The sequence below is a fragment of the Aquarana catesbeiana genome, linkage group LG03, assembly GCF_042186555.1.
Source record: "Aquarana catesbeiana isolate 2022-GZ linkage group LG03, ASM4218655v1, whole genome shotgun sequence".
Taxonomy (NCBI): Eukaryota; Metazoa; Chordata; class Amphibia; order Anura; family Ranidae; genus Aquarana; species Aquarana catesbeiana.
Window position 1 is genome coordinate 742,107,393 of NC_133326.1, and position 14,112 is coordinate 742,121,504.

Sequence of the window (14,112 nt, forward strand, 5' to 3'; positions counted from 1 at the left end):
TCTTTGAGTTATTCAGTAGCTTCCTTGAATAGGTGGTCGCCCGGGAGGCTGGGTCTCAGTCCATGCTGCACTACTTGGATGATTTCCTTTTTGTGGGCCCCGCGGACAGTGAGCAGTGTCAATGCTTGCGCTCCGTTTTTCAAGATGTCTGTCGGCGTTTCGCCGTTCCACTGTCCGTGGACAAGACTGAGGGTCCGGTAACGGTATTATCTTTTTTGGGTATTGAGATTGACACAGTGGCCATGGTCTTTCGCCTGCCGAGGGAGAAGCTGACTAAGCTTCTATCCTTGGTTCGTTTGGCGAAAGGGTCCAAAAAACTGCAGCTAAAACAGTTACAATCTCTGCTGGGACACCTAGTATTCGCGTGCAGGGTCATACGCATGGGGAGGGCTTTCTGCAGGCGCCTGTCTTGGGCCACGAAGGGCGTTACGTCCCCGCACCACTACATTCGGATCACCAAGCCCATGCGGGCTGATTTGGATATTTGGCTAACCTTTTTGCAATCCTACAACGGACAGTCTTGTTGGTTGCAGGAGGAGGTACCGAACTCACAGCTGGAGTTGTACACTGATGCGGCAGGCTCCAGTGGATCACTGACTGGCTGGTGGCGGTTTTGGTGACCTTGCCAGCAAATATGGAACCCCTTTTTATGCCCGGATGGTAATTGGGAGATTGACGGCCTGTCCGGCACTTATGGTAAGGACAGGCCCCTCCTTCATCTCCTTTTTACATTTGTAGTTGAGTGCTCACAGTGCAACTGTGACTGGCACGGTCTTAAAGAGTTAATGTTAATTTTGAGTCAAATAAAGCTGTGGCCTTGCCCTTTCCAACGTTAATGGTTGTATGTGGTTTTTATTGGATGGGAAGAAGGGGTAAGGTACGATAAGCGGTATGGTTGGGACCTGGGCTTATTGCACCTCAGAAGTCATGAGAGCCTCTTGAGCCCCTCGGGAAAGAGAGCCCTGACTGATGGGGGCATGGCCAGGGAGGAGTTACACTGAAATTGGTCTAACTCAGGATTGGTACAGGGGGGAAAAAGGGTTGGGCCTGAGCTCAGGAGTTTGGCACCCCAGGGGATTATGGTCCTTTTCGGACGGAAGCATGGAAGAGCTGCCACCCTCCCGCCCTAATTTTGATGGTATGTCACAGCGTGTTGCGGTTTTGGTGACCTTGCCAGCAAATATGGAACCCCTTTTTATGCCCGGATGGTAATTGGGAGATTGACGGCCTGTCCAGCACTTATGGTAAGGACAGGCCCCTCCTTCATCTCCCTTTTACATTTGTAGTTGAGTGCTCACAGTGCAACTGTGACTGGCACGGTCTTAAAGAGTTAATGTTAATTTTGAGTCAAATAAAGCTGTGGCCTTGCCCTTTCCAACGTTAATGGTTGTATGTGGTTTTTATTGGATGGGAAGAAGGGGTAAGGTACGATAAGCGGTATGGTTGGGACCTGGGCTTATTGCACCTCAGCAGTCATGGTAAACAATACAACATTTGTGTACATTGGTAAATTGTCACTGACATTCCACAAAACAGACAATAACTAAACCCTCTGTAAATCTTACTTTCACGTTTTTTTTTTCCTAAAATACAACAGCTGCGACACGCAAGAGGGCTGTCACGGGAGGTTCAAACATCTTGTTACAACATACAAACAATGAAACAAAGACAAACATTTAGATACAAATGTGAGGGAGATATTTCATAGTTCCCAAAAACAAAAAATGAAAAAAAAATAAAAACGACCAGATGGAATGCTGCCTTCACTCTTTTAGTGATAGAAAAAGAATACAATTTGAAAGGCACGAGAGCATTTCAAAATCTTTGCATGGACCAGCCACACAAAGTTCAAAAACAGGCCTGTGTATTTTTTAATCACACAAATGTGTACTACGCATCCATAAACTCACTCAACATTACAGATTTCTGAAGCCACAGCTGAACTACTTCCAAGGTATTTTTATTCTGGGGTCTCGTACCGCCAGACATCAAAAGTACCTTCCAAAAGGAATACACCTTACTGTACCCTCTGACCATAACTGCCAATCTTTAAGGGGTCTCATGTCTGGAGCCCCAAACCAGATCTCATGTGAAGTACAGCTGTCTGACTAGTGTGGAGCCTAATTTTTTTCCTCCAACGCATGGACCAACATTACCCATGACGACTCGAATCGCTTATGACGGTCCCTGCGTCCAGGGCATCCTTGCACTAGTTTTCGGATCAGTATTGCTTAGTGACTATTTTCACAGTACTGGCACTCGGTGTTCTCCGATTATTTTACACGGCCTCCCGGTGTGCTAGCGTACTAATCCTCACATTTATATGCTCTACAACCGGTTATCGGCAGCCCTATAAATGTGTTGTCAGACAAACTACAAAGCACCATGAAATCCTCCGCTATTCAAAACAATATTATGGCTTCTCTCTGTACCCAGATATTACAACAATAACTTGGATGCCTCCTGTTTGCTCTCTACCCAAAACTGTATTACAGTATAAACCTTCATTTAATTTAAAAATAAAAATGATTTCATCCTTCCAAACACAAGTCAAAAGACCCCAAGCCCCTCCCACCAACTTCCTGTTGCACACCTCAATAGGAAGAGGGAGGGGGAGGGGAAGCCTTGAATAGCTTCATATTTTGTCTATCAAGACATTAGAAAATTCTATGGCTAAACATCAATGACTCGGTTGAATTGATGATAGGCAACTCCTATCCTCATATTGATTAGTGGTTCCAAATTAATAATAACTACTGCAGTAGGGAACAGACACAAAGGATACGCTCAGCATCTTTCCAAATTACTGTTCTGCTTTATTATGACGCAATTGAAGGTTTTTATGCACATGATTACGTAGGTATCACATTAATATTACAATTGTAGGTTTATCATAACAAGGGGCGTTACATAGGCAGGCTTATTCTAATCAGGACTCGAAAGAATGTAAACATTTACTGAAAACATTATTAGTGCTGTTGCACAGTGAGGGCAGTGTGCAATACATACAAAATACAATACAATTATATACAGAACTTACAAATTTCCATTACAGTCTCCCCTCTTTTGATCAATATTTTGATCACTAACTACACCTGCTATCACCTTTAAACTGGAACCTTCACACGCTTAGGTGGAGGTAGTCCTGGCCAAAGAGGCAAAAAACTCCATTGTGGAGAAAATAATAGCTGAGCAACTTTTTCATTACCAAAATGACTTTTCATTGTGAAAAACAAATGATTGATAAGACATATTTACAGAGTACTGGCTGTACACTCCTGTGGCCAGAATGGCCTTCTAGCTGAATTGTGGACATGCTGACTTATCAGCATATGTAAACACAGACAATTCTACATGAAATGGAAGACGCACAAAAGACAAATATGACTTCAACTTGGCTGAACTACTTTTCAAATATATATATATATCCCTTACAATTAAAGTAATTGAATAAAAAAGTACCCTAGACTGTGATCACAAGAGGGAAACAAATCAAACACAGAGATTTCTTTAATTAAGTCATTTTTGCAGTGTCTGGTGTGGATCCAGGTGACTTTTTCTTCACGTTTTGCAAAAACTGTACATGAAATAGATGCTGTATTGAGTCTCCAAACATTTCCTTATATATAAATGTCTCTTAACAATCCACAAGTCACCTGGCTTTAGTTTTAGATCCTTCCAAACTTTTAGGATCTGGAATTGGGGAGAAAACACATAAATGAGTTTGTCAAAAAACCTTAAAAGATCAGCAACATTCTCTGTGAGATCCGAATGAAGGACTTCAGCTGCTGAGACAAAATATAAGCAAGTGAGTAACACACTCCCAAACCAAATCCCATAGGGAGAGAGTCCAACATCCCCCTTAGAGGCTTCATAAAATAGAAGAAAACATTCAGGCAAAAGTTTTCTAGTTTCTTACTCTACTTTGTCTGATACATTGTAGACAGTAGGGGGTGTAAAAATAAAACCTCAAAACTTCTAGTAAGGACTCTCCTATAAAAAATGATTTCCTCTGTTACTCTCTGTACTCCCTGGCACTCTGTACTTACAAACTACTTCTGATAACACTTTTTACTGTGGCCTTTGCAGTAGCATTTGCCACTGGACATCCAAAAAACATGTCCATACAGACAAAATGCATACTCGTAAGATCCTGACTTGGGCATCTGGATATATCTTTTATGTAATCTCTGGGAGGGATGTTCAGCTTTTGGTAACACCTTTGGTAACAGGTAAAACAAGAAGTGGTATGTTATAAAAACAACTGTGGTGAACCCTGGCTTCATCCCACGCTCATTTACTAAGGCAGCCATAACTTCTTGTGACTGATGACACGGTCCATGTGTCAAGCTGAAGGGAAAAGAGTGGCTGGCAGACATAAATGATCACCTTTTCCAAAGTCCCATTTCATAAGAAGTTGCCCCCTGTGGACCACTTGTTCTTCTCGTTCTGGGGTCCTTAAAGTTGAATTATTAATCCCAGCTATACTGGGCCAGAACTAGGGTGGAATCTGTGAGTTGCACAGACCCATCAAGTGTCCGGGGCTGTAAATGCAGCATCCTTAGTCACCTGGTCTGCTTCCATGTGTGAAAGTTAATATGGCTACCTCAGCAAGAACCTGGAAGGCTGAAAACAGCCGATCAAATTAACTTGGCATGCTTGGTTGGTTTACCTGCCGAAGTAAAAACAAACTTCTGGCCCTTTAAATGGAACCAAAAGCTCTCTATATCTCGACTATCTATATAAATATACACTCTTTTTATAGCTCACAGGCTTTTCTAAAACATGGAGCTCTGCTTCTTAAGCTGGGGAAAAAGATCCAATGACTTTAAATACAGAGTATCCTTCTGGGTGATAAACTGCATACTCAAATCTACAAAAAATGTAATATCTGGGTCTTCAGGGAGTGTGTCCTGCACTGGGCTCGCAGCAGCTGATTCCTATGTCATCAATTTAACACATGCGTCTTTTCCTTTCTTTTGAATAAATGTACGCGTTTTTCATTGTTAGATTTGTACATAAACAAACTCATATTTTAAACCTTTCATTAGACAAAAATTTAGTTAGCTGTAAATTTGCTGCACAGAATGTCGGACCATTGACCAAAACAATATCTAACTTTGTCTAATAGCACCTTTGCATAAAAGCTACAGCTCTGATATATCGGGGTGAACCCTTCATTACTGGGTCCAGCTTGCATAAATATATTACAATGTCTTGTTTTCTATCACACTATTTGTGTAAGAACTCCAGTTTCATGTTTCAAAAGACAACTTTTTCCTGGCAATATTATAATAAATGATAACAATACCCTGCGGTCATGGAGAGATGCCCATAAATCCAAAATATTCTTCTGCTTATACCACTGCACTTACAAGAAAAAGGGGCACATCATTTCACAATCCACACATTCTGCTTTGGATTTCAAAAATAAAAATAAATAAAAACAAAAGGACCAAGAATCTGTATGATGGACCAGAAAGCATCAAAAACTATAAAACAACTGGCTGCAGGTGGCATCTATCCTAACAGGGTGTGTGGACTTGATGTGATGGGTCTGTTATATTTACATTTTATTTAATATTACTCTTACATCATGGACCGCACATCAAGTTATTATCAAAAACCTTAAAATTTCATTTTTATAGAAGAACTTCTTATGTATTCCATCCATCTTGGCTTTGTTAAATATTATGGCAGCTTTATTCAAAATAACAACCTCATCTTAATCTTTTTTTTCTCTCAATAAGAGCTTATTGTATAAATGTAAAATTACAAAATTGTTATCTTAATCTAAACTAATCTCATTCATTACAAATTTCCCCATTAACCTGGATTTCATTTCCAACCAAAGGTTGTCTAAACCAGTTTCAATATATCTATATTATTAATAAAATTGTTAAACTCATATTAGAAATTAATACTCATTACTACTTAATTTTACTTAATTTCCCTTTTTTAAATGCACTGTTTCCACTATCAAAGGATATTCAACTTGTGTAATACACGGTTAAATGTAACCTTCATTTTACCATGTTTGGAAAACAGATTCAAAATAATTGTGATCACATTATTTTCCATTAGATTCGTTAACCCGGCACATTTTGTTAAATATAATATATATGTAATATATAAATGTTTTGTCTAAAAAAACTGGAATTGGCATGATGTCCTTCCAGCTTATCACTAACCTCTCATCCCAGCCACATTTCTTTCAGGAGAGCACAAAGGAGGGGGTCACATCTGCGTACATGACACACACAAGCAATAGAACTAAAGGTCCCAGCATTCGCACACACACCAATATCTCTCTAAAATCACTTACATTTTTCCCATTTGTGCACAACACATGTATATCATTCTCTCACTTTCTTTTAACACTTTACTATTTCCCTGTCTAAATTCTGCATTCCTTATTTTGTTCAGATATCTTTTATATCTAGCTTCTATGATCAGACGGGCAGCCAGAGTACTCATCCCATCTTCTCTCTCTGACAACATATAAAGTATTCTGTTTTACCTCTCATTTCTCTGTTTCTGACTCTAATAGTTATAGTGCCTGACTCCAAATTCATCCCACAACTTAACATGAAAATGTCCCTTTTCTGTCTAGTGTTAATGTCACCCTTGATCCATCCTGCTCACATAGATAGCTGTTTCTCTAGCTGTTTACTCTGCATGATTCTTAGTCCCTGTGGACTTTGGTAACCCAGTTACCCATTGTGGATCCATGTCCACTCTAACAATTAATCTAGGGGCTCAGTATAGGCGGAACCGCACCTTTGGTTCATATATAGCGCTCCTCTTGCGCTGGGCATTTTTGAGGGTCTCTTACCCTTCATTCCCTTAGTTAATTCAATGCCCATAATGACTGGCCAGTCTTCTCTCTTCTCTACTTGTGCCTATACCCTCTTGCCTCTAAACTACTTTATCTAGCAGATTTACTACATATACCTGTGAACAGCACTATTCTTCCCTTTCTTATCTATAACACTCCAATGGACAATAGACAGGGACAACATAACATATAACCACCAATCAATACAGTTCGATTAAGGGGAGTAAAATAGGTACCCTTTGTCCCGAAAATGCCTTACCGATCAAGGAAGTCTGATAACTCAAATGTAAGCAAAAGGCTTACCTCAGCCGGCTGATTATCAGAAATTCCCAGATCGTCTCAAGCTCCTTGTTTCGGATACTCAGGGTCACCTGGAATCCCCTCCTAAGGCAAAGCTCGCCATGCTGACTCGGTTGAATTGATGATAGGCAACTCCTATCCTCATATTGATTAGTGGTTCCAAATTAATAATAACTACTGCAGTAGGGAACAGACACAAAAGATACGCTCAGCATCTTTCCAAATTACTGTTCTGCTTTATTATGACGCAATTGAAGGTTTTTATGCACATGATTACGTAGGTATCACATTAATATTACAATTGTAGGTTTATCATAACAAGGGGCATTACATAGGCAGGCTTATTCTAATCAGGACTCGAAAGAATGTAAACATTTACTGAAAACATTATTAGTGCTGTGTGCACAATGAGGGCCGTGTGCAATACATACAAAATACAATACAATTATATACAGAACTTACAAATTTCCATTACAATCAACAAATACAAACTTTTGCCCAGGAGTGGGTGGAATAAGCCCCCATATTGCAAATGGGAGGGAATCCCCCTTGACTCACATATCCCCTGGGAAGTCAAACCACAAGTTTTGACCGAAATACCACACAACAGTGTAACAAAAGCCAAAAACTGAAACTCCTGCAAAAAGACGGCTGAAGGAGGACCAAAGTCTTTTCCCTTCCACTGCAAACCACAAACAAAATGTCGCCATTAACACATAAAATTTAGTTGTTGATCCCGCCAAAATCGAGATTTCTTCGCTAGAAACATAAACTTCTTTAAATCAACTGGTATAAAAACCTAAATGATTCTACTGGAAATGGAATTCGGTACAAACCCAGAGATATTTCGCTCGAGACTAAAATCAGCAGAAACAAAAAGGCAGTTGCAGCAATCGAAAATCGGTCCACGGCAAAATGGTGAATGAAACCAGGACTACAGAAAAATGGCCGACATTAACAAATGACAAGACAAACCAGGATTTCTTAAACAATACACTCTATTTGACTCTGAGAGTTAGAACTCCCCCATGCTATTACCTAGAAACCTGAGACCCCCACAGGGTGTAAACAGCTCCTATTGTGATGTCCCAACAATGCATGGGCACTTGGATATGCGACAGGCATTTCAACTTAAAACCAATATTCAATACAGAAAATGCAATAGTTTCCTTAAAAAGTATGTAAACAGTACAGTGTAAAAAGTATGTAAACAGTGCCTAAAAGCCAGATTGTAGCTTAAAGCACATGGCTTTGCACACACAAAGGAATACACAATGGAGTAGCTCCAGGGGGAGCTCACAGGTCTTCAAAATGGCCGCCGATGCACATGGTGACCACAGCAAAGGCCAGACCCCAACAAAATGGCGCATTTTCCCGCCAAAACTGACCAAAGATGGATAAACACAAAGGAATAGAAAATGGCCGACCGTAGTCACATGGTAGACAACAACAAGAGAACAAAAGGAAGTAGCAGACAAAAACCAATTTCCTACCAAAACCAAAAATTTCTCCCCAAAAACTTACACATTTGAGATACTAAATGAACGCTTAGACAAACATTTAAAAGTGTTAAAGTTACGAAAAAGCACAACTTAGGAACACATGCTATCCAATGAAACAACAAAGCCACATAACCCACAATTACACGGCTGTAACATACCCTCAAACTCAGTTCACATCAGCTTTCACAGGAACAAGAGATACAGACAGTGATGCCTTCATGTTCTTTTCATAACCAAAGTCAATTAAACACTTTACAAAACTCATGTAATCTACTTGTCCCATACATAAGTAATAATTACAATTCATCCATTTCTCACATGCATTACAAACTTGTTACACAGCATCAGTCACACACACACAGTCTCCTTACACAAAGATTTGAGATACAAATCACACACACACACACACAGGCACACACCAGACATACGATCAAACTTCCAGCATTATTTCAAAAGACGAAAAATTTGTTCTTTTTGCGAAGCAGACCCTCCCCAGCACATCCTAATGATCCGATTCTGAAGGAGGTTCTGTTCACTCCTACGTTCTGGCTCGCCATGCTGTCAGCGAAATTTGGTTGTACACAAAGCACACAGCCAAATCTCCTGTTTCTAATCATAATAATAATTTCGTCTAAATGATATAATACCATCTCACCTTTTGATCGTATCCATCCTCTGGTGTGTGCCCCATCCAGGCAACTAGAGAAAACACACATTTACGGTTCCACTTCCAAGACCACACTGGAGCCAGCCCCAGCTGTCTGCCTGAGCCACTTTATTAGCATATTAATAGGAGGTCCCAAAAGCTTGAGGGTTCCGCCTCCAACAGCCAAACACCTCTTACAAAGCTTGTGACCTCACAGGATATCAATGACCATATAAGGATTTAACAACAGAAGGAAAATGCAATAACCAATGAACAATGACTACAGGAGTCTTATGGGTGTGTCTGAGCAGAGACAGAGTGCATGTATGTTTTTAGAGGCCACATGGCTTTCAAACATTAACCCTGTCTCCAACCAGAACCCAAAAGACTCCCGTATTTCCGTTGATAGAAATCCCTATTATACATTGTTCCAGAGAACAATGTATACCTGGATTATTCTACTGTCTTTGTGGACGAGAGATTATCGGCAGGTGTACATTCATTGGGCCACAAATGTGTTGATCAGGCACACAGGGGCAACATGAGAGCACACTCAAAATGTAGTGAAAGTGGGGGTTCTTTCAAGAAATTTGGGATTTTTGAGGGAGGTGATAGGTCTATTTCCAATAGGCATCAACAAAAAAGATAATTAAAATATTAATTTTTATTGAGTTTTTTTTTTTTTCTTCCATTTTGTCAATTGAATGGCTGCCATAATTTCACTCATGCATACCTGGTTGGTCTTGAGGGGAATGATCCCTGCATGAGTCATTAGCATATATCTATTGTAAATGGCTGTCAGATTCCTACTCATGCATACCTGTTTGGTCTTGAGGGGAAAGATCCCTGCATGGGTTAATATCATGCCTAACATATAAGACATCTAATGTTCTACACCCTTAGTACGTTTTAAAAAATATAAATATATATAGTCATTTGCGGGACTATACTTAAACCAAGCACCCCATCTGCTGGAGTATTCGGGTACTGTACTGCTGCTATTGCCTTAGATAGGGGGATTCGGACGTCCCCGCGCAACAGGGCGGAGCTTCCCATGTCCACCGGTTTGCCCATACTGCGTCACTCTTGTATGGGCAATGCGCGCGCATCCGCTGACGGGAATCACGTCTGGCGTGGTGCGCGCGCGTCATATGTGGGGACGTCCGGACCGGAAGTGATGCCGGAGGTCATCACTGACCTTTTCACTTCTGGTGGGACCATACTAATAGATGGAGCCGCCGCTGTGTTTACAGACGCAGTCGGCCTCACTCCATCTATGCTGACAGAACGGTACTGTGTGATCGAGGAGCCCCTACCACTGAGCCCCACAGGTAAACTCTTAAACGGAACCCATATTCTTAACTTCCCCTGGATGTCCTCCTGGACTATCCCCCTCATTATCTCTGGGGATTATAAAGTTGTATTTCATTGTATCTTGTTATAATTAAAAGCATGGGCAGGGTGCCTGGCAATCCCTTGCTAGGATGTATCAGGCCATGGTTTGGAGCCTTTAGCTATGTTTAAATTACATAATCAAATAGACCCCCACTTTGAAGTTTTGTTGGCGGTATATAACTGTTAACCAATACTGGCTAAGTGAGTTGGATTATATGTTACACTGACTACCTCATTGAACATATTAAGTAAGACTATTTATGATCCATTGGACTGGATAGCTGATTGGCTTACCTATTTCCCCATCTTGCCTTTTACATACTAGATTCCAGTTTGGCTGGTGTATGGTCCAGTCCCTCTATTGGCACTATCCGGTTGGGATCTGGCACCCTCGGATTTTCTGCGGCAGTTGGTGCGGTGGACGATATTTGGCAATGGTAGCTTGTGCTATTTGATTTTAGACTTGTACCAGTAGGTGAGACTATTAGATCAAATATTTTGACTAAATGTCATATATCTTTTGGTGTATTTGAATGTGTATGACCATTACATAATTGCATATTTATCTGTCGTTTACATAGTTTAAAAGAACCAATGATGCCGATTTATGCCCTGATGAAGCAATTAAACGGTTGCGAAACATGTTGGCAGACAGGCATGAATGAAATTTGAATATAATACCGGATGGTCATACTGGTCTTTTACATATATTCTAATATGTGTTTTGTATACTCCTTTTTATTATAACTCAATAAAAATTAATATTTTAATTATCTTTTTTGTTGATGCCTATTGGAAATAGACGTATCACCTCCCTCAAAAATCCCAAATTTCTTGAAAGAACCCCCACTTTCACTACATTTTGAATTTACTTAGGGATTGGGAGACTCGTCTTAGTGCCTGTGTATGTCCACAGTTGCTCACTAGTTTTCTTAAATGAGAGCACACTCGTTAAACCGATAATGTCTTTGCAGAGCGAACACATCCCCACCAGACGATCGTTCTGTGCATCGCACAGGGGCCCTTAGCTGGCGGACACGTCCCAACTCCACAAACATTTCTCTACATCCCCAAAGAGCTTTTCACTACCAAACGGATCTCAACCAGCGTTGATCTGCCCCAGTCAGCTATTAGAGCGGGCTGTGGTTGAACACACACTGGGAGACTTATGACAATACATTAATATAAAATTTTCCACAACACAGTATGCCCGCAGCCTCCATCCACCTCCTGCAGTATGCCCGCAGCCTCCATCCACCTCCTGCAGTATGCCCGCAGCCTCCATCCACCTCATGCAGTATGCCCGCAGCCTCCACTCACCTCTTGTAGTATGCCCGCAGCCTCCATCCACCTCCTGTAGAATGCCCGCAGACTCCATCCACGTCCTGCAGTATGCCCACAGCCTCCGTCCACCTCCTGCAGTATGCCCGCAGACACTGTACATGTCCTGCAGTATGCCCGCAGCCTCCATCCACCTCCTGCAGTATGCCCGCAGCCTCCGCTCACCTCCTGTAGTATGCCCACAGCCTCCGTCCACCTCCTGCAGTATGCCCGCAGCCTCCGTCCACCTCCTGCAGTAGGCCCGCAGACTCCATCCACCTCCTGCAGTATGCCCGCAGACTCCATCCACCTCCTGCAGTATGCCCGCAGACTCTGTCCACGTCCTGTAGTATGCCCACAGCCTCCGTCCACCTCCTGCAGTATGCCTGCAGACTCTGTCCACCTCCTGTCGTATGCCCACAGCCTCCGTCCACCTCCTGTAGTATGCCCGCAGACTCCGTCCACCTCCTGCAGTATGCCCGCAGCCTCCGTCCACCTCCTGCAGTATGCCGCAGCCTCCGTCCACCTCCTGCAGTATGCCCGCAGCCTCCATCCACCTCCTGCAGTATGCCCGCAGACTCCATCCACCTCCTGCAGTATGCCCGCAGCCTCTGTCCACCTCCTTTAGTATGCCTGCAGCCTCCACCCACCTTCTGCAGTATGCCCGCAGAATCCATCCACCTCCAGCAGTATGCCCGCAGCCTCTGTCCATCTCCTGCAGTATGCCCGCAGCCTCCGTCCACCTCCTGCAGTATGCCCGCAGCCTCCGTCCACCTCCTGTAGTATGCCCGCAAACTCTGTCCATGTCCTGCAGTATGCCCGCAGCTTCCATCCACCTCCTGCAGTATGCCCGCAGCCTCCGTCCACCTCTTGCAGTATGCCCGCAACCTCCGTCCACCTCCTGCAGTATGCCCGCAGCATCCGTCCACCTCCTGCAGTATGTCCGCAGACTCCATCCACCTCCTGCAGTATGCCCGCAGCCTCCGTCCACCTCATGCAGTATGCCCGCAGCCTCCGTCCACCTCATGCAGTATGCCCGCAGCCTCCGTCCACCTCCTGTAGTATGCCCGTAGCCTCCGTCCACCTCCTGCAGTATGCCCGCAGCCTTCGTCCACCTCATGCAGTATGGCCGCAGCCTCCGTCCACCTCCTGCAGTATGCCTGCAGCCTCCGTCCACCTCATGCAGTATGCCCACAGCCTCTGTCCACCTCCTGCAGTATGTCCGTAGCCTCCATCCACCTTCTGCAGTATGCCCGCAGCCTCCATCCACCTCCTGCAGTATGCCCGCAGCCTCCATCCACCTCCTGCAGTATGCCTGCAGCCTCCATCCACCTTATGCAGTATGCCCGCAGCCTCCATCCACCTCCTGTAGTATGCCCGCAACCTCCGTCCACCTCCTGTAGAATGCCCGCAGCCTCCATCCACCTCCTGCAATATGCCCGCAGCCTCCGCCCACCTCCTGTGTCATGCCAGCAGACACCATCCACCTCCTGCAGTATGTCCGCAACCTCCGTCCACCTGCATTATGCCCGCAGCCTCCATCCACCTCCTTCAGTATGCCCGCAGCCTCCATCCACCTCCTGTAGTATGCCCGCAGCCTCCGTCCACCTCCTGTAGTATGCCCGCAGCCTCAGCCCAACTCCTGTGTCATGCCAGCAGACTCCGTCCACCTCATGCAGTATGCCCGCAGCCTCCGTCCACCTCCTGCAGTATGCCCGCAGCCTCCGTCCACCTCCTGTAGTATGCCCGCAAACTCTGTCCATGTCCTGCAGTATGCCCGCAGCCTCCATCCACCTCCTGCTGTATGCCCGCAGCCTCCGTCCACCTCTTGCAGTATGCCCGCAACCTCCGTCCACCTCCTGCAGTATGCCCGCAGCATCCGTCCACCTCCTGCAGTATGTCCGCAGACTCCATCCACCTCCTGCAGTATGCCCGCAGCCTCCGTCCACCTCATGCAGTATGCCCGCAGCCTCCGTCCACCTCATGCAGTATGCCCGCAGCCTCCGTCCACCTCCTGTAGTATGCCCGTAGCCTCCGTCCACCTCCTGCAGTATGCCCGCAGCCTTCGTCCACCTCATGCAGTATGGCCGCAGCCTCCGTCCACCTCCTGC

General features: G+C 44.0%; 1 protein-coding gene across 5 annotated transcripts in view; it reads left to right on the top strand.

Annotated features, from left to right (window-relative positions):
• LOC141133875 (NACHT, LRR and PYD domains-containing protein 12-like) overlaps positions 1–14,112 on the top strand; it is a 981,044-nt gene that overhangs the window by 952,338 nt on the left and 14,594 nt on the right. The window contains exons 9-10 of one of the 5 annotated variants that reach the window (XM_073623466.1): positions 11,007–11,156; positions 11,263–11,338. The exons of 3 other annotated variants lie outside the window; for them this stretch is intronic. In XM_073623466.1, coding sequence (XP_073479567.1) covers positions 11,007–11,136 — 130 coding nt within the window. In that variant the 3' untranslated portion in view covers positions 11,137–11,156; positions 11,263–11,338. Of the gene's footprint in view, positions 1–11,006; positions 11,157–11,262; positions 11,339–14,112 lie in introns of those variants that run through there. One more of the 5 variants, XM_073623465.1, reaches the window with a different exon arrangement.